This window comes from Rutilus rutilus (genome assembly GCF_951802725.1).
Source record: "Rutilus rutilus genome assembly, chromosome: 16".
Lineage (NCBI taxonomy): Eukaryota > Metazoa > Chordata > Actinopteri > Cypriniformes > Leuciscidae > Rutilus > Rutilus rutilus.
The window spans coordinates 8,598,978-8,626,517 of NC_140224.1; the positions used below are offsets into that span (position 1 = coordinate 8,598,978).

Here is a 27,540-nt window from a genome sequence, read left to right on the forward strand (position 1 = left end):
GTTTTTACATTAACAGAACTTAAAATTAAATTAATTTTTGATTAACTGAAAATGTTCAACTCTGACAAGTCATGATAGTATATTGAATCAATAGGCATAATTTGTGTGTCATCCCAGCTCAATAAAATAACAATTACAAGTAAAAAGTCTAACAGCATCTCAGAACTTGATTTTTTATTTCACAACAATATATATATTTAAGTAATGACTAAAGGTCCTCTGAATTAGTTTTTAGAGTGTACTGTGTAAGTAAAAATATACTAAATTTAAAATTAAATGTTGTATAAATAAAAAGGTTAGGAATCATATTTGTTTCAAGTGTTTTTTATTGGGGGTGGGGGGCCTCCAACATGAATTTTGCCTAGGGCCTCCAAATGTCTAGAACCGGCCCTGCCCATAGGTGGGGTACATTGTAACATGTGTGGGGCACATTGTAACATAACATATGACAGCTTAAAATGTTATCTGATCTAATAAAAAAAAAAAAAAAAAAAAAAAACTAAAATATTTTCTAAATAAAATACAATTAAAAAACCTTTTCATATAAAATAATGGCAATTTTTAATAATTAAATATAAACTCATTTTTGAATTTTGACTACGAACACATGAAAACACAGCTATACAACATAGTTCAAAACAAATAAATAATTAGTCATTTCTGAACATTGACTCTCAGTCTTTATTCACCTTTTTCTCACGTTTTCTCAATAAAATTAATAAAAGTATAGAATATCATAGCATATTTCTAATAGAGGCACATTGTAACGCAGTGTTACAACATGCCCCGCCTGCACAACTGGGATTTAAACCCTGCTAGTGTCTTCTGCTAGTTAGCGAAGCATTAAATAACTATCTCAACTGTTAAATAACATCTTGGAGATTAAAATAATATCAGATTTGTCTCATTTTAAATAAACACAAAAAATAGAGATGAAAAATTACCTTAAGTAAGAAATTTACTTTTGCTATGGTTTAATAAATGTCTATGGATATCTTCCAAAAATTATATTTTGGCGGATTTTTTTTTTATATATAGTGTTGATATGGCAACTAGTAAATATACAAAGTTTCGTCATCCAAGCATGTGCGGAAGTATTTAAAACAAGCGTGTTACAACTAGCCCCGTGTGCCCCGCGCTCCCCTACACTAGTAGGCAATAGACTCCGCCTCACTTTGAGCCAGGAAAAACCCTGAAACCCCTGTAAAAAAGAAACTGCAAAAAACCCTGCTTCTGGTCCCAGCCAACCCATCACTTCATCACAACTTCACCATTCAGCTAGTCTCAGTAGACCTCATAACTCTATACAGGTCAGCCAGGAACCTTGGAGTTGCAATTGATGATCAATTGAACTACACAGACCACATTGCTAGAACTAGCATCCGATTTTCATTGCCGTGTGTCAAATTTGTGACACGTGAAAGTGGATATAGACTTTAAAATTTTTGTTATTTGTGTGTTTGCTAAACAAGATAATTTGTTTTAAAATGCCTTTGCTGGGGAAGATAGTGGAGATCGAAACAAATGGAGAAGATGGCACTGAATTTCTCTTCATAGCACCCTGTCTGTTCGGAAGGTCAGTTACACATTTTATATTTATGGCTAAGGCTGCATAGGGCCATATCAGCAATTGGGCAAGTGCCCAGGGGCACCACGCAAATTTTTCTCATTTTTGTCATGACGGCTATGAGGCTAGGTTTCACAAAAAACAAAAACAAAAAACATTCCGATTTACGATTTAAATCGATTATTTCCCCCCTTACTTAAAATCAATCTGCAGATGACAAAGAAATTGTTCAAAACAAGTTTTAACTTTATTTCGTTTTGATTTTCTCTTCTGGGATTTGATCTGGATTTCCCCCTTGTGCAATCAAAAAACAACAAGCCAAAAAGACGAGATGGCATGGCACGCCCTGCCTTTTTAAACAGTGAAAATAGCATAACATAAAATGGGTGGATTGGGATTGGGGGATGTGTTAATAAAAAACACTTGCATCACTAAGTGTATTGTGATTGTCAAAACATTTGGTAACTAAACAGAATTTTATTAAGTTTATAGTGACAACACAATGTTTACATGGTAATAACTGGAATGCTACTGTTTTTTTTATTGCTTGACACAAATTTCACCATTTCAACTTAATTGTGATTTAATTCTGATCTTGATTCAATATCGATTCCTTTTGGATAAATAGGTACATTAGATATGTTAATTTCAAGTGTTATGTTAATTTCGTGAGCGTCGGCGGATGTTATGAGAAAACCGATTTTCATTCAAACAACAAGTCGACGTAAACTACACTTTCGAGTTAATTGATAAAATCGATTTATCGCCCAGCCCTAGTGGGGCACCCTATGATCTGTACGCTGCAAGAAGCTCGTCGGCCTTGGTTAAAATTCAATTCACGTATAGCGCTTTTCATAATAGGCTACACATCAATTTCAAAGCAGCTTTACAGAAAGTGCATGAGTCCATATTGCAATTTAGAGTGTTCTGTTATCAGAGTCTAAGTTATGCATTTCAGAAGTGTATACAAAATCACAGGCTATTAATTTAACAATGTAGTAATTTAATGGAGATACAATGAGCTCATTGAAGTACTTGTTTAACCAATGATTATGACATTTAGAAAATATAGCATTGGTGCATGTTGATTCAGAAGTTGCGGTGCATGTTGGGCATCTGAAGTCTTCATAATAGGATCCAAACTGGAGCTGACAAACGCATTAATAAAAGCATTATTGTAATGTGTGAACACGCTGACAATGCGAGTTGCTTGTTATTTTTATATTTTAATCAAATAGTTAACAGTGTAACGTTGTCTGTTGCATTTACCGTTCAATCACCATGTTGAGTTCTTTGCACGCACATGCTTAAAGGTTGTAGGCTATCAGCGATTGTGGGTGACGTCACTTCTGTTTGTGTTTGAAACGAGATCCCAAACCATAGACAGTATAATAAGTCCCAAACAAACCAAGTTAGCTCGCCCCTCCCTCCCGTTTCGTGCATCATGAAAAAAACATAGACAGTAAAATAAAAAAAAAATCATCATGCATGCACGCATTTCTTAAAGCGACAGACACACGATATTCAGATCGACGTTCTACCTCAATGATGGCTCATTCTGCTTGTCATTATAGTTGTTTTGTAACATAATTTTATAACCAAGTAAATATAATAGCCGTTACTTTTACAGTCAATATTGTGTATTCTAAAATAGGCTAATGCAGAGAATATATATATATATATATATTTTTTTTTTTACTTTGTATGCATGAACATTATGTTATCAACTACATAGCTCACTTCCAGCTTTGCTCCCAGCTAACAGAATAGTCATTTGAAATATAAATGGTTACTAGCAAGGTGTCATAACTTTGCTTATTATCATTTATTTACCTAGTACAGTTCTGTACGAGGGAGAGGTCGGGCTGCGCAAAACCTCACAACACCCACCCTCTGTCGGTGATTGGTTGGAACACTATTTATTCTGGTTCCCTTTCAAGGCGGTAACTCAACATTACGTCAGCTATGATGACGTATATGGGAACTCCTCCCTTCTCCACTTTCACTGAAATCTTATGGGCTAACTCCAGCCTAGGAAATATCTGCCTAGGAAATCGCCTAGTGTTAATCTGCATCACTATTTGTACTTGTTGTGAATACGCAGGCCACAAGAAGTAATTAGGTTTTTTTTTTTTTTATATCACTTTTACTCAGGACATGCTAGCTGGCAACAAAGGATTCCATTCATTATGCTAAGCTAAGCTAGAGCCGACCCTGTCAAACTAAAACAATGCATGCACTGAGACAAAAATGCATTTGCCCACCTATCTAAATGTAGGAAAGAAAGTGAATAAGCCCTATTTAAAAAAACGGTGGAGTGTTCCTTTAACACGCAAAAAAAAAATAACACAATTAACGCAGCACTTTTTTTTGCCTCTTTGTAATGATTTCCTGTTGCGGCTGCTATAGAAAAGGCCGAAAATATGCCATCCCGCCCCTCTGTGTTCGGTGATCAGGTTTCATTCTCACGCAGCTTTCATGAGCGGGTCTTTTCCGCTCCGTGGTGCGCCGCGCTGTGTGTGTGTGTGTCGGCGCGCTGCGCTCTCTGCTCAATGTTCCGCTCCGTGTTTGCGTTGCGTGTTCTGCTCTGTTGTTAACGGCGCAAACGCTCCAATCATGTACCGATCACGCACTGGAAAAGCGCAGTCCGCTCAAATAACGTGACATTTCTCTGTAGTAGACTACTGTTTGCTGAGCTGGTATAGTCATGCTGGGCAACAATGGTAAAATGACCTGCTCTGATCACATGCTCTGGTAATAATAGCTTTGTAGGACTATATTTTATTTTGATAATTAGTAAAAAAAAAAAAAAAAATCTGTTAAATTGATTATGTTGATTGATTATTGAAAAAGAATAATATATTGATGTTTAATATTATTTTAATAGTATTTTAATTATAGTTTAAATATTGATGATTACAAGCTTGGGGGAAATGCCATTAATTGCAATTAATTATAGCAAATTGTGCAATTAATTAGTTAATTTTTTTTAATCGATTCCCAGCCCTAGTATTTTCATATTCAAATAGCGACGCCCCACAGGCGCTTCCTGAGATTTGCTTTTGAAGGCATGGCTTATCAGTATTCAGTGCTTCCGTTCGACCTGGCCCTGGCCCCCCGCACCTTTTGAAAGTGTGTGGACGCAGCGCTTTCTCCCCTCAGATTGAGCAGAATGCTCATCTTGAATTATCTGGACGATTGGCTGATTTTAGCCCACTCAAGAGATGTGCTAATCAGTCACGTGGAAACACTGCTTCGCCATTTGGATACGCTGGGACTGCGTGTGAATATGCAGAAGAGTGTGTTTTTACCGAGTCGGACTATAACATATCTGGGAGTATGTTTGGATTCGATGGCGATGCAAGCCTATCTCTCTCAAGAGCGCATAGAGTAGGGCTGGGCGATAAAACGATAACGATATGTATCGCGATAGACACGTAATTAATTTTTTATCAATAAAAAATGCGTTCGATGAAACGTTCGATATTTTTTTTTCTTCGTCGGAAGAAACCTGAGCTGCTGAGAGTTTGGTTGCATGAACAAAGGCACTCACTCTGGTAAACTAGCAACGTAGGGGGTGCCACGCTAACAGCCAGTCATGTAACAGTATGGTTGCGCCCAGAGCCGTTAGCGCTCTGGTTGCGCCATATCGCTGTCTCGTGTTGGATTCTTCAGTAACAGAACAGGCGTGGAGTGATAAGTGGAAAATGAGTGCCGCAGCGAGCGAGGAAATTGTTGATAAAACAGGAAAAGTCAGCTCCCCAGTATGGCAGTTTTTTGGATTTTATAAGTCTGACCGTAGTCCCACCAATGTCATCTGCAAATTATGCAAAACCGCCGTCTGTTTCTCTATGTTTATATTTAACACTTTGCATTTTTTTTAACACTTTATTAAGCATTTCTTACATATTCTTTAATTTTGCACCTTAATGTTAAGAGATAATTGTTAATGTTTCATTGTGATTTTAGACGTTATGTTTACATTTTAATTATTTGAGTGTTTTCCATATCGCCCAGCCCTAGCATAGAGGCAGTTTCATCGATTCTGCGCCGTTTCAGACCGGGCAGGTCTGTTTCACTGAGGGAATTTCAGAGGCTTCTGGGACTGATGGCGGCGGCTTCTTTAGTGTGCCATCTGGGTCTGCTGCATATGCGGCCGCTGCAGTTTTGGCTGAAAACTCGAGTTCCGCCGAGGGCATGGTCTTCGGGCCACAAGCGCATTGCGGTCAATCACAGTTGCGTCAGCACTCTGAGACCGTGGAACAGCCCGGATATGTTCAGCCCAGGAGTTCCTTTGGGTATAGTGACGCACGCGGTGATCTTGACGGACGCGTCAACTTCAGGCTGGGGAGCAGTTTGCCTGGGTGTACCTGCCTCAGGCCTGTGGTCGGAGTCACAGAGAAGGTGGCACATAAACCGTTTGGAATTGGAAGCGGTATCCTTAGCCCTACAAGCCTTTTGGTTGACATTGGAGCGGCTACATGTACTGATTTGAACCGACAACACGTCTGTGGTCTTGTACATAAATCGTCAGGGCGGCGTGTGCTCCAGAGCTCTATTCAGACAGGCAGCAAGTCTTCTGTTGTGGGCGGACCGACACTTTCTCTCCATAAGATCCAGAACCATGGAGCGGACATGCTTTCAAGGAACGGGATTCCTCAAGGAGAGTAGAGGCTTTACCCAGGATCAGGTCAAATGATTTGGGATCGATTCGGGAGGGCGGAAGTGGATCTGTTTGCCACAAGCGAGAACACGCACTGTCAGACGTTCTTCTCGCTATCTCACTCTCCGCTGCCGGGAGATGCTCTGACACCGCGTTGGCCAGAATCCAGGCTTTACGCGTTCCCTCCGGTGAAGATTCTGCCTATGGTGTTGTGCAAAATCAGGGAGGAGAGAACGTCAGTGATACTCGTGGTCCCGAACTGGCGAATCAGCCCTGGTTCGCGGACCTGAGAGAGTTAGTGGTGGCTCCCCAATGGCAAATCCCCCTCAGGTAGGACCTGCTGTCTCAGACGAACGGCACAATATGGCACCCCAGCCCCGAGCTGTGGAACCTTCATGTGTGGCCGTTGTGGGCACCCTAAATGAGCGGGACGTTCACGAGTGCTAAGCACACTTGGCGCGCGTGCCTTCTTCCAGGCGCCTCTACGCTCTGAAGTGGGGAGTTTTCACAAAATGGTGCCAGGACATTGGTATTGACCCGGGGACCTGTTCCATGTCGGATGTTTTGCGCTTTCTACAGCACAGAATGGATTGCGGGAGTTTGCCATCCACGCTGAAGGTGTATGTGGCCGCTATTTCTGCTTTTCTTTCCCTGGTTTCTTTTCAGTTTTCTCAGGGGAGCGAGGAGATTGTGTCCTTCACGGCTGCCCTCCGTGCCGCCGTGGGATCTAGCTCTAGTTTTGAGGGCTCTATCTCTACCACCGTTCGAGCCTTTAGCTTCGATTGCGGTTAAGGAGCTTTCCCTGAAGACGGCCTTGCTTCTTGCTCTCGGCGAAGCGTATTTGAGACTTACACGCGTTTTCGGTGAATTGCATCTGTTTCGGACCTGGCGACTGTAATGTCACTCTCTGGCCGAGACCAGGTTACGTTCCGAAGTAACTCAATACACCATTTAGAGCACAGGTTGTTTCCCTGCCCGCCTTATCTGCTGAGCCGTCAGCCTTGCGTGACGCTGATGCTCAGAGCGCTGTTTGCCCTGTTAGGGCTTTGCGGATGTATGTGGATCGCTCGGCCACCTTTCATCAGTCGGACCAGCTGTTTGTGTGCTTTGGTGGATGTAATAAGGGACGTGCTGTTTCAAAACAGAGTCTTTCTCACTGGATTGTGGACACTATTGCGAAAGACTGTCCCCTCAACATCAGAGCTCATTCTATGAGGGAAATTGCTTCCTCATGGGCCTGGTCTAGAGGTATGTCTATCCAGGTTTATGTCTTGCTGCTGGCTGGTCTTCCCAGAACACATTCGCCAGGTTTTACAAGCTGGATGTACCCTCTGTTGCGTCACATGTACTTTCGGTGAGTTAAGTTTTATTCATGTGTTGTGAACTGTTATAACCAGCTATACAGTAGTTACTGTATGGCTGCTAACTCTGTGTTATGGTTTATAAGGTTTATGCAGTTGTCACCGCAAACGCCGTCGACTTTGTGTTTAACTCTCGTGCTTGAGTGCTGCTTATTGTGTTGTGTCTGCCCTATTCAGTGCAGCCTTCGCATTCATTGCATTAAGATATGCAAATTTTGTTAGGGTCGGAGCAGATGTCTCATTGGTCTAGTTCCGCCTATCGGATGCGAGTACTCTTAGCGACGCGCTATTGGCTGGAACTGTCTTGCTTATTTCTGGGTGTGATTGACCCCGTTCAGGGCTTATCTTCACTGCTCTCGCGGCGGGATTTAATACAGTTCCCATATACGTCATAGCTGACGTAATGTTGAGTTACCGCCTTGAAAGGGAACGTCTCCGTTTAATATCGTAACCTTGGTTCCCTGAGAGGCGGGAACGAGACATTATGTTAGCCACCGTGCTCGCTGTTTGATCAGCTATGCTAGCGTTCAGTCGTGATTCTGGCGTAATTTTCATGCCCATGCATTTTATACTGCCCGCTGACCTGTCAGTATTTGCATGCTTCGCGTCAATTGGCCAGCTGTCCCCAGCTGGCGTTAGCCCATAAGATTTCAACGAAAGTGGAGAAGGGAGGAGTTTCCATATACGTCATAGCTGACATAATGTCTCATTCCTGCCTCTCAGGGAACCGGAGACGTTTTGAGTGGTTGGTGAAACCAATTGTTTTTGTGTGCAGATCTCAGAGCCTAGGCTGCCTACAGAGACGCGTTTTTTTGACGGCCTGATTATGGGGCGGGCAGCTAGCGGATCGTTAGGAAAGATTAGATGAATGTGATCATTTATGTTTGGGCCATTTTTGGGCCTGAAATCGCTGATACAACCTTTAATGTGTGACACGATGCAGTACATGTGAAATGGAGCATGTTAAATGACGTTATTAAGGTTCTAAACGCAGAAGTAGGTTATGTATTTCTCTTGTGTGTATTTGAGTGACACATTTGTGAGAAACCGCCAACATTTTCGTACTTTTGCTCTTTCCACTTCATTAATGGCAGACCTACGGAAGATCATCCCTTTAATATTTGGCCACTTCTTTACGATAGAAATGTTACAATCACTGTAATTTCTTTAACAATAACACCTGGACATCAAAACACCCACAATCATGGGGGTTTACATTTTTATTTTGAAGTCGCTATGAATGAAAAGTTTGCATATTTAGAAACATACTGATATATTCTCCTGTGTTGGCATAGCTTTATAGATTATTTACCTTACAAATCTGGTGAAATGGCGCACATTGCGTTCCCATATTCAACGTCATTGAGAAACACAAACTTACAGCATATGCAGGGATGGCATTTGTTAAACGAGCTGCCGAGACGCGCATCGAAGACCCGTCTAACTGTTACTCCAACTCACTAAACAAAATATTTGAAAATGTTCTTATAAGATGTCAGGCCACTTCTTCATTTCATCCCCGCACTGTGTTATACATTACGGGTATGATAAATATTAACCATCATGGTGTTTTGTACATGCTCCCATAATGGCTTCTTACTTACTGGTGTGGTAAAGAGATGAGTCCCAGCTTAGGACCCAAGCAATCTTTGTTCAAAGCACGTCTTATGGGCAATCGCTTTAGTGCCTGGTTACAAATCAGATATCACTTTATTATATAAGAACTGCGTTATAACGACCATTAATAACTTTTAACTTATATGTTTCATATACTAGTATATAACCGAAGCTATAGATTGTGAAATTAAAAACTTATCGATCTTAGTGTTTTTTTTAGTTACCTTAGATAGTAAGTGGGGAACTCCTTTCCTCGAGAATATTGAAGCCAATCATTTAAAACGCAGTGCAGCTGCACAGCAAAATCCAGCAGAGCTACTAGCTCGCCCATTGGCTGTGCTGAGGTAACTGCACATCCTATGGCAAGGCGGCTCAGACACGTGAACTAATCAGGCAGCTTGGCACCAAGCACATCAGAGCCCGCCAGAATGGGCGTGGCTTATAGCCATAAAAGCCCATCTATTTTGCCATAACAACAGATTTAATCTCCTTCAGCGACCTTCACATCACTGCCTCTTACGAAGCCTTTGCCGTCAAAACAAGCCTTCTCAGCTAGAACAAGCCTTCATACAGCGGACAGCGCCTTCTTCACTCTGCTAGAAGCCGCTCCTCTTCTGTCGCCATTCTCCTGTGGCCATCCGGCGATCAAACGCTATATCCTTTTTCACTGCAATTACTGCGTGTTCGCCGTTGGAACACAGTCTAAAAGAGAAATTTCCAGAGAATACAAGCTTTGTTGCAAATGCCTCGTTCTCTCTGCGCCTCGTGGCACACGGAGTGCACCAGATGCCTGGGACTGGCCTACGCTGAAGCTGCACTCTCTGCCTGAAGCTGCTCTCTGTGTGAGAGCATGCCCATCTCCATGCTACAGACGCGGCTAGCCCTCTTCAAGGAAGATGGCAACACCGCTCCTCACGCTCTTCCTTTTCCCGCCCTCCTCGGACCATGGAAGAAGAAGAGCCGCAGCCAACGGCAGCCTGAGCACACGGAGATAAGCGAACTCACGCCGGCCTCATCCCCACGTACTTTGCTTACTCCATCACAGTCACCCTTTGGCTCTGCGGAAAAGGGATACGAGAAGCTGCCTCCTCTCGAAGAGCAGTTCACCCATCCAAGCCCTGCCGAAACACTTCAGCCCTCGCGGGACGCGGTTAAACCTCACGGACATCAAAGAAGCGGACAGGACGGTGTTTCTCGACGCACCAGTCTCCAGCAACGGTCTGCCCAGCTGTTAAGGGATTCTCGAAGCTCTTCACCACAGCACAGAAGTCGTCACAAGCTATGCGGCACTTCCTGCCTAAACGCTCCAGCTCAGCCTCGAGCCGGCTGGCAAAGCCAGCGCCTCATTTTAGACCTCAGACAGCTGAACAGAGCCCTCATGAGACGGCCATTCAGAATGTTAACTACCAAACAAATCTCCAACTGGGATTACTGCATATGCGCCCCCTACAGCACTGGCTAAAACGTTGTGTGCCAGCCCATGCATGGCGTTCTGGATGCCTGCACATCATGGTGAACCAGGGCTGCATCAGAGCCCTGGCCCCCTGGAAGGTCCCGGACTGGTACCAGTCTGGAGTGACCATTGGAGGAAGGCACACAGGAGGCCACAGGAGGAAGACCCTGTTCACAGACGCCTCCAACCTGGATTGGGGGGCGCTGCACGAGGGCAAGCCTATCTCCGGCCTTGTTGAACTCGGAGGAGAGCTTCCATATCAACTGCCTCGAGATGAGAGCAGTGTCACAGTGTCTGGTTTGTGTTCCCTGGGTGTCCACTAGAGGTCCTCTTCCCCACGGTGTCATCCACATTATGAACTGCATTCCCCACAATCCTTGTCTGTACCCATCACTGTATCATTGCACTCAGCTGTTCCCCATCATCATTGCACTCAGCTGTTCCCCATTATCATTGTTAGTTCTGTGTTATATATACCCTGCCTGTTTAGTGTTTGTTACGGAGTCCTTGTTGTTTATCACGCCACTTCTGATACCCTGTGTTGCCTGTGTGTTCTCGTATTTGGATTGCCTTATGGATTATGACCTATTGCCTGGACTGGATGTATGATTACGGATCTCCCCAATAAATATACTGCTATTGGATCTACCTGTTTCATTTGTGTGTGGATCGTGACAAGCAGTTTATCTAGCCCTAAAGGCGTTTCTGCCAAACCTGGCGGGACATCAAGTCTTAGTCTTAACGGACAACATGTCGGTGGTGTCCTACATAAATCACCAGGGTGGCCTCAGATCGGGCAACCTATATGCCATGGCCAGAAACCTCCTCCTTTGGGCACAAGCCAACATGCGCTCTCTGAGAGCTGCTTATGTTCCGGGCGTCCGGAACGTGGGCGCGGACATGCTATCCCGGGACAACACTCCCCTAGGGGAATGGTCCCTTCATCCGCAAACAGTTCTGATCTGGAGCGTGTTTGGAAAGGCAGAGGTCGACCTCTTCGCCTCGGAGAACAACACGCACTTTGAAGAACAGGGATGCGCTGGCCCATGCCTGGCCCAGATGCCCCCTCTATGCGTTCCCTCCCGTCTCAATGATCCCTCAGGTTATCGAGCGGATCAGGGAGAGCAGAAGTCGTATAGCGCGTCAAGAGCGAAATTGACGCGTGTAAAATCAAAAGTTTGAAATGGAATTTACGCGCGTCACGCGCGTCAGAGGCGAAATCCGGAGGCGAAAGTTTCGAAACCTGTTGGCGGCCATCTTTTTTAGATGTTTATCGAGCATTAGCAGTAGCAGAGCATCGAGAGAGTCACCGCTCGTATATGCTCTGGAGAGCAGAAACAGCTGCGTAGGGGACATCGTCGCTGTCCTCGGGTCCACCAGACCCTCCGGAGGGTTTCAGGAGTTTCACAATTTGCTCCAGGAGGTAGGTTTGGTGGACCTAACGGTGAGGACGCTGACGAGGACAGCGTAGGCCGTATAAGCCTCGGCCTCGAGTGGTCGCTGCATGACGAGCCCGCGCTGTACAGCCCGGCGCGAGGTTCACCCTCGCCCGCACCTAATCTGTCATTTATTTTTGTTTTGATAATAAATGGAGCCAGCCTCCAAAAGTAAAACCTGTCCTGTGATTTAAAAAAAAGAAAGTTTTTATACACTAAATTGTGTTTGTTGTCTTTACATTAGATTAATAAAGTTTCATATAATCTAGAATAGATATGGAATAAATAGCATTCAATAAAAAATGAGTATCTCTCATATTGAAATTTTATGTGAAAGATTTGCTTTGTTGTGCATTTTAGTCATATTACAAAATAATTAATTGAGGCCAAACATAAAATAACATTATAAATTGTCAGTTCACCACGTGACAGCAGCAAGCAGGCTCCTGATTGGTTAACGCGGCGCGAATTGACGCAGAAGTTCAGATTTTCCAACTCGGGCGGCAGACGCGAATTCGCGTCAAACGCGTGAATGCACAAAAAGCACTAATAAAATCATTCGCGCGTAACGCGCTTAACGCGCTTAACGCGCCAGACTCTCAATTCACGCCATTCGCGCGAACTTGCGTCTACCGCGCCGCGCTAAACGCCTCATTCGCGCCGCAGGAATTTTTTGCGCGCGTAACGCGTCTTTGCATTGACTTAAAGGCCATGTTGCAGGTTAACCACCACTGTTGATCAATGGGTACATTAATCACTCAAGATATGAATACCATTTTTAAAATGGCTCAAAAATAGTCTTAAAGACCAGTTTTTTACGTTTTTTGGTATGAACGGTTTTTTTTACGCAATTCGGTGATGACGTCACGTTGGGGAGAAGTGGAGGAAAGGTAGCCTCAGCCAATACAGTTTGTATTAGAACTATGGCGACTGACTGGGAAAAATGAGTGAAAAATCAACGTTTTCTTTATATCTAGTGGCAGTGATCATGACATTAGTTCAGATAAGTACCGGTAAACTTTGTCTTCATCTAGAAATAGAAGGCATCATGCTAGCTATGGGCTAATTTGCCAGTCCCACCTGTTATCCACCCCCTCCAGATAATCCCTAATTAAGTCTTTCCCCCAACGTTGTAAACACATTAATGATTAGTTATCCCACGTTTTGATGGTAGCCTACTAGCTCCAGTAACAGCATCATTACCAAGTGTTTCTAAGCGTTTACCTCTTCCTCCGGTGAAAATGTTGCAAACACAGCCGCCGCGTGTCTGTCGCTGTTTGGCAGGTGCTTGTGTCGGCGCCGGCGGTGCCGTCCCATGGAAACTGCGTTGGAAAGCTTGTTGTCGGTACACAATCCGTTCCACCTGCACGATCCGTTTCACGCATGCGCGTAATTACGTACGTTAAATAACAAACGGGTTCTTATGGATGTATTTTGTTATTCTGTGCCGTGATGAAGACAGAAATATTATGTCGGTGCCTGTAACAGTTTTATACACTGCTGTCACGTTATTTGAGCTGTTTCTGGATGAAGGCAGACTGCTGACAGTGAGTCGTGTTGACAGAGTTCAGGGAAAACTTCCTAATGTCAAGTTTAAAATGAATACGCGCTTAAGGTGCGTTACAAAAACACACGCGCACTTCAGTTAGTGCGATTCAAGTGTTTACATGGTTAAAAACGGCGTACGCCACCTGTTTTAATACGATTATAGTTATGAATCTAACTTATATCTTATCTAGAACATCTATCTTATAGTTACTTATGAACCAGCTTAAACAGTTATAGGTGACTAGAGATGTGTTGTATAATCTGCGCTATCTGAATACTCTCGTCTAAACTCGTCTCTCAATGCTCTCAAGGCGGGCTTTGGAATATTCTCTCCCCAACGTGACGTAATGGAATGCATTGTGGCGGAAAGGAGAATCGTTGCAAACCGCTGTAAGATAGCCTACTTTTTCGTATTATATTGCGTTTTGTGATACCCAACAACATAAAATACAATGGATAACAGTTTAAATGTTTATTACCAACAAGTAAACTGCACAAATTCGATGAAAAAAAAAACCTGCAACATGGCCTTTAACATTGAAATCACTCGCGCCTGACGCGCTATTCGCGTCAGGTGTGAACGCACCATAATAGCTCCCCTCTGGAAAACCCAGGTGTTCCCAGAGTTGACACAAATGCTGAGCTCAGCCCCCTGACCGATACCGATGAGGAAAGACCACCTCACACAGGCGAACAGGACGATTTGGCACTCTTGCCCTGACTTGTGGGCCCTCCATGTGTGGCCCCTCAACGGGTATCCTGGGACCTCCCAGAGAGAGTCCTAAACACTATCACTGAGGCTAGAGCACCGTCTACTAGATGCCTACTACTAGGCCTACTACTAGACTCTATGTTCTTAAATGGTCGGTCTTCACCAGCCGGTGCACAGCTCGTAACCTTGACCCCATTTAATGTGAAGTACCAGTGGTACTTTCATTCCTTCAAGAGCTTTTGGAAACAGGGCGCACTCCCTCCACGCTCAAGGTGTATGTGGCAGCCATAGCAGCCTACCATGCTCCTGTGACTAGCCAATCACTAGGAAGAAGCGACCTCGTTGTTCGCTTTCTTAAAGGAGCCAAGAGGATGAACCCTCCTCGACCTCCCACTATACCGATAAGGGACCTTTCCATGGTTCTTGCAGCCCTGAAAGGCTCACCATTTGAGCCGCTTCAGTCGGCTGAACTAAAGCCACTTTCGCTAAAAACTGCTCTTCTGCTGGCACTGGCATCAGTTAAGCGAGTGGGTGATTTGCAGGCGCTCTCCATTTGGGGTTGGTGATTCCAGAGTCACCCTCAGACTGAGACATGGCTATGTGACCAAGGTGCTCTCTACGCCGTTCAGAGCACAGGTCATCACATTAGCTGCACTTCCCCCCTCAGTTCATTACGGGGAAGCTAATTTGCTCTGTCCCGTCAGAGCTCTCAAAATCTACCTGGAGCGTTCTGCACCGTTCAGGCAGTCAGAACAGCTCTTTGTGTGCTTCGGCGGACGCACCAAGGGTTTGCCGTTCACGAAGCAGAGACTTTCAAGGTGGATAGTGGACGCCATTTCTTTGGCTTACGTCTCAATGGGACGAGATTGTCCCATAGGCGCTAGAGCCCATTCCACAAGAGGGATGTCCTCTTCGTGGGCCTGGTTCAGTGGTGTACCCATTTAAGACATATGTGCAGCGGCCGGCTGGTCCTCACCATCCACATTTGTAAGTTTTTATAATATTGAGGTACCCTGTTTTAAAGACTGAAGTCCTCTCTGTGTAAGGATCTGACCCGACGGTCTGCGGTCTTGTCAGTCTAAACACAATTTACTTTAGGCTGGTTTCTAAAGTACTTCTTCCTGTATTAATGTTCTTGGGTAGCCTAAATAGGTTCCATTCAGACCTTAACATTAAGTATTTTACTGTTATATGTGACCAAGTTTCAACAAGACATTTTCACCTGGCTATACCCAATGTTTAGATCTGTTGTGGTATTTATGCAAATTAGATTATGCTCCGTTTGTCCATGTTAACAAACAGTTTCAAAAAAACTTGTAATACATTTTTTGTTTGTCTTGATGTAAGTAATCAACTTAATAATTTTCATGGTGATATCTTAAGGTTAAAATTTTTACCCTATTCATGTAAGAAATTTTTTTTATATGCGTATGAATAGGCTATATTTGGGTCTTTTTCGAAACTTTACCCTAATGGGATTCTTCTGGACTTTTTTTTTTCCTTACTCAGGACATATTGAGGATACAAAATCAGTTGAGTTTGCTTCTGTTGCAATTTGTTCAAGGTTGACCCCAATTCTGGCTTAAAATGATTGGACTATTTTGGAAGTGCCATTTGATTACCATATAATAAAGTTGAACTAACGTAACCTTCTGTCATTTTTACTCTTCAAAGTGTACACTTGCAGGTGTTGATTATTATTGTAGTCCAGTCATTTTAAGCCAAAATGGGGGTCAACCTAGGACAAATTGCAACAGAAGCAAACTCAACTGATTTTGTATCCTCAATATGTCCTGAGTAAGGAAAAAAAAAAAGCCCTGAAGAATCCCATTAGGGGAAAGTTTCGAAAAAGACCCAAACATACCCTATTCATATGCCTATGATACGAGATTCAACAAGACATTTTCACCTGGCTATACCCAATGTTTAGATCTGTTGTGGTATTTATGAAAATTAGCACATACATAATTAGATTATGCACCGTTTGTCCATGTTAACAAACGATTAAAAAAAACTTGTAATACATTTTTTGCTTGTCTTGATGTAAGTAATCAACTCAGTAATTTTCATGGTGATATCTAAAGGTTAAAATGTTTACCCTATTCACGTGAGAAAAAGAATGAATAGGCGAAACTTTCGAAACTTTCCCCTAATGGGATTCTTCGGGGATTGAGGATACAAAATCAGTTGAGTTTGCTTCTGTTGCAATTTGTCCAACCTTTTTTCATAAAATGACTGGACTATTAGGCTAATTTACTGATAGGCACATTAAATAATAAGGATAAACAATGTTTAAAAAGTAGCCTATATAATTATCTAACATATGACTAATTACAAATTAACCTCAAAACATAAAATGCTAAATGGGGCCGGGGGATATCTATAGGCCTATCCAGTATTAAAAAAAAAATTGTGAGAACGTCTCTCAGTTGCTGAATGTCGCGCAACAACGTTGCTACTGCCATATGCTCTTACAATTCTTGTTACAATATTGCAAGCACGTAGACAGCGATGTTGCCATGGCAGAAATGCAACGTGCCACAGACGTTACCACAATGTGTTTGCTGGGATGTATTTCAAGTCGTTTGTCAAGTTTTTGTCAATAAAATGCTCTTGTGTGTAGAACTAATTACTAACGCATCTAATCCCAGGCCTCCGTTGCTAATTCCAAAAAATAATTTTAGAGGTTACTTGCAGTCATCAATGCGAGAGAGAGATTGCAATAATGAGACAGAAACGCATGTGCGTCAATATTATATAACTGCCGACGATTTTGCGAACTTCTTCACCAACAAAACATCAACCATCAGCAGTCAATTCTCAGCTCCACACACACAGGAACCCAGACTGACCCCTTCCACAGCCAATAACCCTCTGTCCTCCTTTTCTCCACTAACCGAGGAAGAAGTATCTACACTTCTCCTCTCCAGTCATCCTACCACCTGCCCTCTAGACCCCATCCCCTCACACCTTCTACAAGCCATCTCTCCCACACTTCTACCAGCACTCACACACATCATCAACTCATCCTTCCACACTGGCACCTTCCCTACAGCATTCAAGCAGGCTCGGGTTACTCCACTGCTTAAAAAACCAACACTAAACACATCATTTGTAGAGAACTACAGACCTATCTCTCTCCTACCATTCATTGCGAAAACACTTGAAAGAGCTGTTTTCAACCAAGTAACATCCTTCTTGTCTCTAAACAACCAGCTGGATGTCAACCAATCTGGCTTCAAGAAAGGACATTCAACTGAGACCGCATTACTGTCGGTCACAGAAGCCCTACGGATTGCAAAAGCTGCTTCCAAATCTTCACTCCTCATTCTCCTGGATCTGTCTGCTGCCTTTGACACTGTAAACCATCAGAACCTTATGTCCAGCCTCTCATCACTGGGCATCACAGGAACTTCACTCGACTGGTTTGAGTCCTATCTCACAGGTAGGTCCTTCAAGGTCGCATGGAGAGGCGAGGTATCCAGAGCACATCAACTGACCACAGGGGTTCCCCAGGGTTCAGTTCTTGGTCCCCTCCTCTTCTCCATCTACACTACATCACTGGGACACATCATACAGGCACACGGTTTTTCCTACCACTGCTATGCTGATGACACACAGCTCTTCCTCTCATTTCAACCAGATGATCCCACAGTAGCTGCACGGGTCTCAAGCTGTCTGGCAGATATCTCCACATGGATGAAGGAACATCACCTGCAGCTCAACCTGGCAAAGACTGAGCTTCTCGTCCTCCCTGCCAATCCATCTCTACAGCACGACTTCACCATCCAGCTTGATTCATCATCGATCCCCCCATCAAGGTCGGTCAGAAATCTGGGAGTAATGTTTGATGACCAGCTGACCTTCACAGATCACATTTCAAAGACAGCTCGATCATGCAGGTTTGCGCTGCACAACATCAGGAAGATCAGGCCTTTCCTAACTGAGCATGCAACACAACTTCTCGTCCAGGCCCTGGTCATTTCTAGGCTTGACGACTGCAATGCTCTTCTGGCCGGACTTCCAACATGTGCAACCAAACCTCTACAGATGATCCAGAATGCTGCAGCTCGTCTTGTCTTCAACGAGCCCAAGAGGGCCCACGTCACTCCTCTGTTCATCTCCCTGCACTGGCTACCTATCGCTGCTCGCATCAAGTTCAAGGCATTGACGCTTGCTTACAGATCTATCACAGGCTCAGCTCCCTCCTACTTTCACTCACTCCTACGAGCCTACATCCCTACCAGACACCTACGATCGATCAACGAGCGACGTCTCGTGGTTCCATCACAGAAAGCCACAAATTCTCATTCTCATTCACAGTTCCATGCTGGTGGAACACTCTCCCCACCCTCATCCGGAATGCAGAATCCCTGACAACATTCAAAAAACAGCTGAAAACCCATCTCTTCCGTGAGCACTTAACCTCATAAAAAAAAAAATAAAAAAAAAATCCTTCAAAACCTACTCTGAATAATGCCTGAACCTCGTATTCTGAGCACTTCTTGCGTTGTTGTTGTTTTTTGCCTCTTCTTGATGACTCGCTTAATTTTAGTCCTAATATGTAAGTCGCTTTGGATAAAAGCGTCTGCTAAATGACTAAATGTAAATGTAAATGTAATTGAGTTATTTATTAATTAAATCGGCATATCAATATTTATTTATTTCTTATATAATCTGCAATGATAACGAAACCCCGTGCAGAAGGACTATCAATTTATTCATATATTCAGTTTAATTTCAGTTTAAGATAGGGCTAGGCCTATATAGGCCTACTTTGTTTATTAAAATTAAACTGACCATTTCCATTGATTGTGAAGTTAGACATTGAAAATGGCAGATCGAGATTTTTTTTTTTGGTGATCCTTGGCTTGATTTTCGTTTGAACTTTTGTTTTTATGAGAGGATCACGCTCCATTTCTTTCTTTTGCCGAAGGTGCCCAGTAGCTTCTCAGGCTTGTTTCACACTTGTGCCCTGTGACAGACATGATCTGTGTGCTCTCCTCCAGCCCTGCCTCCAGTAAGGCTAGAACTAGTCTGTCATTTATTTTTCTTGTTATGAATTGTATCCTATTTTCCGTTATTACAATTAAATACACGAAATGATAAGGAACTGTAATGCGGTCAAGACCTGCCTGGAACTACTTTAGCCGTGCGTTCGTCAACCAATCAGATTGGAGCATTCAACAACCCTTAGTATAATTATTTTTATTATATTTACAGTTATATTTAGTAAAATATTCACTTATCTAAGTTTTGTCTGTTGATAATAGTGGTTTATGAAAGTGGACAAGAGTGAAAAGGTGACAAATTAAACTAAATTGTTTAAATACGCACGTTTAATGTGTAGCCTATAATTCAAAAAAGGAAATCTTGAACAACAAATGAATAATGTACTTGATTGTGTGGTGCATTGTTCGTCTTGCTGCAACTGTAATTATTTGAAATGTTCTAGACATCAATGAACAAAAACAAAATGTTACCTGCAAAAAGGCACTAATGCAATAAGCTATTGATAGAATTATATTTTAATCTATTTGGATAATTTATGGTGAAACTAGAAATACATGGGAGATGCATCTTTGAATATCAACTTACACCACATTAAACGATGCATAGCAATGATATTGTAATCAAAAAGTGCATCATAGTTAAATTTTTCTCATTCACAAAATGGACCATATATGCAAATGGCCAAAGAAGCAGTTTTAATGTGGACTCTTTACCTTTTTAGGAAGCTGGACTGTGATATTTGTATTCAGCTGCCGCAGGTGTCAGATGTGCACTGTAAAATAGAGCTGAATGAGAACAACAAGGTAATTATGCTGTGGTATAACACTATAAGTGTGACTTTATCTTTTGTTTCATTAAACTGTGCATATAAGAACACATGACATGCTGTTCATTTATTGTCTCTCTCTTGTTTAAGTTCATTTTGACCAATTTAAGCTCCCTGAACCCCACACATATTAATGGACAAGTTCTCAATCAATCTGAACGGTTAAAGCATGGTGATCTCATCACAATCATTGATCATTCTTACAGGTAATTCTGATTTTTATTATAATTATGAAAAGAAATTGAAAGTTTTCTTGTTCTGAGAATAATTTGCCTTGAAAATAATTTGTCTTCATCTTGTCATAATGTTAGGTTTGAGTGCCCACCTCCCAAGACACTGACAGCTGGAAAAGACAAAACAGCTCAGGTGTGTAGTTGATGTGAATCTTGTGAAACAGATGATGGGTATTTTTTGTTAATTTATCATTTATTTATTTAGTAAAATTTTTGGTTCTGTCATCCTGTAGGCTTTGCAAGACCAGCAGGAAAAAAGCACACCCGTTCATGCAGAGAAGAGGAAGTCAGAGAATTTGTTTGGTTAGTGATCATGAAATCTATTTTCTGTAATGTTCTATAAATTTATTTTTTGCAGCACGTTTACTGTAAGTTTTTTTTTCTAGTTTTGCTAATTCTGCTAGAATATAATTACATATCCATGATTGTCATGTGTGCTATATTTACAGACACTTGTTTAAAAGATGGGTCAGATTTACCGCCATCTGTGGATCAATCTGTTGAGAATGAACCAGAAGATGGCAAAATACATTTTTGTGACTTTGCTGCTAAATCACCATGGAAATCGGAGCTACCAAAATCACCTCTTGCAAGACCTCAGGTTGATCAAGAAGTGGATTTCGACTATCTTTTGTCCTTGGTAGATGAAGATATTACTGGACCAGCTATCACTCAGAGCTTATTTCATGCAAGTCAGGAAGAGAAAACTGTTGATGATATGCCGTCTGTAGGGTCCATCACCCCCTCATTGACAGAGAAAGGTGTAACTCTGGTCTCCCAGAAGAAGAGAACACCATTGAAAACGCCTCAGAATTTAAGTGCTGGTGAGGCTGTCCAGCAAATTCTCTTAGAGCCTCAGCCTGAGGACAAAACTCCTAAATCCCCGAGAAGTGTTGGATCACAGGATCAGAGCCTTGATCTCCAAATGCCTTTGGCCCAGCTTCAGACTCCAGGCCCAATAGGCAAGAAGACTAAAATGAAAATGTCACCAAGAACATCCGTAAGATCAAATGCTAGCAATGGGTCTGAAGTCCAAGGTGGTCCACATGAGATTAAGGGTAAAATACCTAGTTATAGGATCAAAGGTGAGACAGAGTCTTTCTTCTGTTTTTCTCCTCATGAACACAAATATTTTTAACAACTTAGAAGTAGAGATGCATAAGTAATCGCTCACTCAATCTCATTACTAAATGACAACATTTTGCCTCTGTCTATTAAACATTTGACAAAATCACAACAGAACATTCAAATCTGTGTTTGCGCTGCTGCTGAGAAAGCAGTTATGTGTATGAAACAGCTTCACAAACAGTAGCCTATTTTCAACCACACAGTATCGTTGTTTCTGTGTTGCAAATATAAAAATGATCACAGAAGTACTGGGATGAAAGTTTATAGTTTGGATATAAACACTGATGTCTACGTAGCGATCATAAGAGCAGTTCACCTTTTGTAAAAAACTTTGTGCTTCAAACAACGATTGTATCGATTACATTGTTATGCCTCTAGTTGGTGACAAGTGACTGTTTATAACATGAGCTTTGTCCCAATTCGGAGGCTGCGTCCTCCAGAGAGGCATTTAAAGTATGATTGCGTCACATCGGCACAACGAAGGCTGTCCCAATTCAAAGGCTGCACCCTTCGAAGGCTGATTGCGTCACCGCGGAGTGACAAAGGCTACCCCGATTCTAATGTGACTTCAGATATGCCCTTTGTTTCTTGGGCATTTGAGGATACAACTGATGGACCCTTCGCTTGCAAAACTTCTTGTAATATTTTCTGTTGTTTTAGGGCTCCAGGTGCGGACAGCTGAATTTATTAAAATGAGGGCTGACAACGACCATTTATTTATTGGGAACAGTAGATCGGACAGTGTGGCTTGGGGGTAAGGCCTATTTCCACTAGGCTTTCTTGTGTATTATAGCAAATAGTCCTCACCCTATACAAAGCCCACAACAATAAGACAACCAGTAGATAAGGCAATAGTCTTTCACTTTGTTGTTTTTTGTAGTACTGTCATGCAAGGTATGTTGACAAATGTATGCATGTCCTGTTGTGTCATATTTTGTAATGTTAAGATTGCACTTATGTTAAGATTCCGCCCATCATAATGTTTTTCATAATTGTTTCCTTTTTCTCTTGTTTTAGGACAGTTCTGAAGAAAATGGGCCTGTTTGGGAAGGCCACTACAAGAGAGGCCGGAAGAAAATGGAAGTACTTAAAAGATAAATACAAAGTAAGCAAGTTAATTGGCACGTCTTTGCTGAAATTTATTGTGCTGTTGTTGTTTTTGTTAACAGGCATGGTTTATTTGCTCTGCCGTAGGATTGCAAGTGTAAGGGAGCGAGTGCTGAAACTTGGCAGTGGTTTGCCCTCATGGATGAGGTGTTGGGACAGAGGCATTCCACCAACTCCCCTATCCTACTTGACTCCTCCCCTGAGGACACATCAGGGACAAGTTCAGGAGTGGATGACGAAGATGAGGAGGAGCCACGATCACCACCAGTCAAGAGAAAAAAAGGCTATGTCGATGAGCTGATCAAGGTACTTAGGGAAGACATCAATTTTCAAGAGAGAGAGAATGGACCGACTATTTTCTCTTATTGAGAGAATGGTTAATAAATAAAATCGAAGTTAAAAATGGGTTCATTAATAATGTTCTAGATATATATATTTTTAATATTCACTTTTAACATTCATTTCTCAATGAAAAAAAAATAAATATATATTTCTGTTGTTTATTTTTGTGATGCAAGTTAAAAATGAAACTTGTATATAAGTTGAATACTGTGTCAAGTAGGACAAGGCTGAGGGCCGTGAGAGAACGTGAGGGCACAAGGCCGGTGTTCTGAAATATTCCGAATATTTTCAAATTTTCCAAAAAAATAAATGTTTTCTCCATTCTGTCACCTGATGGAGTTTTGGTTCCTTGCCACTGTTGCCTTGGCTTTTGGCTTGCTTAGTTCGACATTTAATATTCAACAATATGCCTTACTTCAGGTGGACGATGACGCAATTTTCTTCTAGAAACAAACTTTGTTGTATTATTTTCATGTTATCACTGTGAAGCTGCTTTGATACAATCTGTATTGACGTAACCATTCACTGTGTCTGAGATTTTCGGTGACATTGGGAAGAGCTTACATGAATATTCACAAGTTTCCTGTTTCGTGTTAAAGCGCCACTGAAAATATTAGTGCACGGATCGCATCATCGCAAAAACTATTTTTCAGCGTTGAATGAAGTTAAGCTTCTTTTTTAATAACTGTTTATGTATGCTCGATAGTTTTGACATTGAATCCACTGATTTGCCAGTGACTTATCGTTATCGTATATGCTCCGAACAATGAGCCAACAGCCATTGCGTTTGTTTGTTTTAATTATATAGGTTAATTCTTCTGTTTTGCTTTGATGGTCTTTAAATTAGTTTAGTTTGATGACTTGTATAAGTGTATCTGTGGTAGCATAATAAAGATTCAGTGGTGATTATTTTGTCATTCACTGTTGCTTTCTCATTTGGCAACCTGCCATCGGAGGTGGAAATAGATGTCCATCCTCAACTTACTGGAGCCATACATCACAGACAGGGACACCTCTAGCAATTTTAGACAGAACACTTCTTGTGATGAGGATGTCAGTGTAGTGGCTCTCCTTGAGTCTATGGTAACACCAATATATATATATATATATATATATATAGATAGATAGATAGATAGATAGATAGATAGATAGATATTCATTTTTTTTTATTAACTTTCTGATTTGTCCCCCACAGACATCAGATGAGAGCACACAGTCCCTGACCCAAACCCAGGCCGACACCACACAGCCCGGATCTCCTGACTCCCCTAATGTGCTACCACTCTGCACACCTAAACTTTCTCGCCGTACTCAGCCCTTCTCTTTGAAGCAAGAGGCAGATCAGCCCTGTGTCCTGAACGGCATTAATAGCAAGCCAGATGAGGAAGAACATTTTCTTTTAAGTTTAGCTGGGTTATTGAGAAACCTTTCTCCATGCAATCGATCCAAGGTTAAAATGAAATTTCAACAGATTTTACATGATGCAGAATTTAACAATCAGTAAAACAGTATCATGCATACATCAACAAACATACAGACAGACATACAAAAATTCACTTTGGTGTCAAACACCGAAGGTGCGTAGGCACCTATTGAAATCGTTGGCGCTCTTATTATTCTTCTTCCGTTTCTTCTTCTTCTTCCTCTCTGGAAGTCTATGTCAGCCCATAGAACCCCTTGCGGGAAAGTTATGAAATTTGGTACACTGATAGAGGACAGTCTGATCTGTCACCATAGCAAATTCCTCTAGCGCCTTCAACTGTCCAAATTTTCACTCATGTTTATGCTAATAACTTTTAAACCATAAGGTAACCAATTAACAAAATTATTTTTTTTCCCTATGATTCCATGGCTCAAGTCGATTCTATTGCACCTTATGTCGTCATTTTCCGTCTTGAAAATATGTCCACCATTTTGAATTCTCAGAAAAAACTACTTTTTCGAACTCCTCCTAGGTCATTGCTCTGATTTTCACGAAAATGTAGTTAGATCATCTTCAGACCATGCCAACAAAGTTATGGAATTCAGACCACGCCAACAAAGTTGTGGTATTCATGTCGATTCGTCAAACCGTTCTTGAATACCGTGCAAACTAATTTTAAGTAGCGCTTGCAAAAACAAAAGTAAGGCTGTATCTCTGCAACGCTTTATCGACCATTTTGAATTTTGTATCAAAATGCTGTATTTTATGAACGTATCATTATGGAACTCGGAATGGGTCATCAATACGATGACCTGAAGGAGCCTGAGAAGTTTTGAATCAGCGCCACCTAGTGGTAAATTTTTTTTTCCAAATGTATATAATTCTGGATGTGGTTGACTTATTTTCACGGGAGCCATCTCCTTAGGTTCCTGTGTCACCTATTGTTTGAAAGTGAAACTGACTGTATATATTATTATTCAGCTATTTTGCCTATAATCATCTTACAATGTCTTCAATTGCTCCTTGCTGCACTTGGCTCCTACACTCCCAGGCATGTTAGCATGTCTTATCATCTTCTTGCGCTTGGCCCCGATAATTGCTGCATGTCATGAAATATGACATGAAAATCATCATCATTATCATTAAAATATTAATTAAAAGCATTCATCTTTCCCAGTCATTTATTTTCCGCTTTTGATTAAGACTATTTTATTTTAGTAGTAATGTGTAGCTTGTTAGTAAAAGAATATATGTTCGTTTTCTAAGGTTATGTGTGTCACCATGATGTCATATATTGTCTGCACCTGTGCTCGTTAGTCCCAAGCGGGAAGGAAGTCGACCGGAAGTTGAAGCCGGCCGCGTGCCACCATCTTGTAGCAGAACTTCACCTGCTGTTAGCATTCCATTGACTCCCATTCATTTTGGCGTCACTTTGACAGCGAATAACTTTACATCTGAGGCGTTTGGAGACTCCATTTGTCCATTATTTATTTCTAAAGAAACACGACAATGTATAAAATGCTCCATTACCTTGTATCTTACGTTACGGCCCCGTAGAAGCAGTTTTTGTAAAAGTAGGCTAACGATTGCGTCATAACCACGCGATTCTCTGTCGCACAGTAGAGAGATTACCGTATGGACAGGAGGAGAACCTCGTGGGCAATCGGGGGGACGTGGAGGCAAAATGACAAAATAATTAATCAGAATACCTAGCAAAAGTTTCTCCTGCTCCAAGCTCATAGACAGCTCCTACTCACGCTCTCCGTCTCTGCAAGTTTCGGAAGGGAATGATTCAGATTTCTCATGCCACAGCCACTAGAAGACAGACGGTTGCTCACGTCACATCTACGTCGTCAAGCTCTGTTTGAGTTTGTGCGTCAGGAACGGAAGTCCTAAAAAATCGCTAAAAATGGGCTTCACTTGTCTCAACTGAGTTCCAATGAGATGGCTCTGTCCACTTCTTATACTGTCTATGGTTAGTCCCTGATTAGTTTACTTTCTACACCTGTGTCTAATTAGTTTCCTCCTGTGTATTTATACTCCCTGTTCTCTTCAGTCCTTTGTCGCTTCTCATTTGTGTTGAATGTGGTTGTGTCTGTCCTGCCTGAGTTAGTGTAAATAAACACTGTTGTTACTCTCATTGTCGTCTTGTGCCTTCAATGACCACCTACAGCGTGACAATGTGTGGCTCTTAAAGGGGAACTTGGCAACTCTAGCCATTTCTGATTTTCACTTTTGTTGTCACATGTTTTCTCAACGAGCTCCCCCTACAGCTGTGGGCCGTATATTTCACAACACTGTCGTAAAAAAACACCCTCCTCCCCCTTTCTACCGCTGCTCATGTGCATTTGTTATTATCAGAGCCGGCCAACTTTATCATGTGGAGCTATGTCTACCGAGGTGGGTAATACATCATACACAGTATCATAGAACATTGACATTGTGTTATCAACCATAAGCCGTAACGGGGTGGGCGGATGAAGCTAGCAAACATTACTGCTTATTCTTATCTTACTCTCCCTCACCTCCTCCGCCGAGAACAATCTTTTTGGTCTTTTCGCTGGAACATCTGAAGAATGATCCATCGTCACTTGTTCTTATAGCTAGCCGGTGTGGCTAACTGGTATTGAGGGGGTGTGTTTATGTCGAATTGCCGTACAGCAGTTTGTGTTTCTCGCTCGTTCTCACTTCTCACAGGACTTCCTATTTCCTACTTACCGGGACGTTAGTCCCCATTTTTGCAAGGTTGGTTTTCCGTCTGGGAGTGCTGGGGGGAGCAGGAAAAGTCACCATTCTCACCAGAACAGGTTATTTAACCATCCAAATGATTTCTAAACAGTTTTATTAAGTTGAAATAGTTGCCAAGTTCCCCTTTAAAAGTAGCCTGACTACGTCAGACTTCTTACTTCCGCTCAATTTCATTTTGCTTCTGTACTCAGTCTGAGACAGTGTAATAGCTTTCCGTTTTCCTCCGGCCTGAAAACAGCCGGCCAATCAACGAACAGAGGGCGGGCTGAGAGCCGTGACGTAGACACTGATTGTACAGTGGATGCGTAGATTTACTTCACATAATCTGCAAAAGTCGTTCACAGCCATGTTCACTCCGGTATT

General features: G+C 42.1%; 1 protein-coding gene across 2 annotated transcripts; it reads left to right on the top strand.

Annotated features, from left to right (window-relative positions):
• Nucleotides 1–1,164: 1,164 nt before the first annotated feature.
• On the top strand, nt 1,165–26,690 carry LOC311306076 (uncharacterized protein). Of its 2 annotated transcripts, XM_084434260.1 has the most exons (11): nt 1,169–1,310; nt 1,473–1,576; nt 20,092–20,173; nt 20,287–20,402; nt 20,508–20,562; nt 20,663–20,732; nt 20,879–21,514; nt 22,218–22,311; nt 22,575–22,662; nt 22,752–22,970; nt 24,202–26,690. In XM_084434260.1, the coding sequence occupies exons 2-11, from the start codon at nt 1,488–1,490 to the stop codon at nt 24,508–24,510; spliced, it is 1,758 nt and encodes a 585-aa protein (XP_084290386.1). In that variant the 5' UTR covers nt 1,169–1,310; nt 1,473–1,487; the 3' UTR covers nt 24,511–26,690. The 2 variants fall into 2 exon arrangements, with proteins under 2 accessions (XP_084290385.1, XP_084290386.1); XM_084434259.1 differs by having other exon boundaries at nt 1,165–1,576.
• The last annotated feature ends 850 nt before the right edge of the window (nt 26,691–27,540 follow it).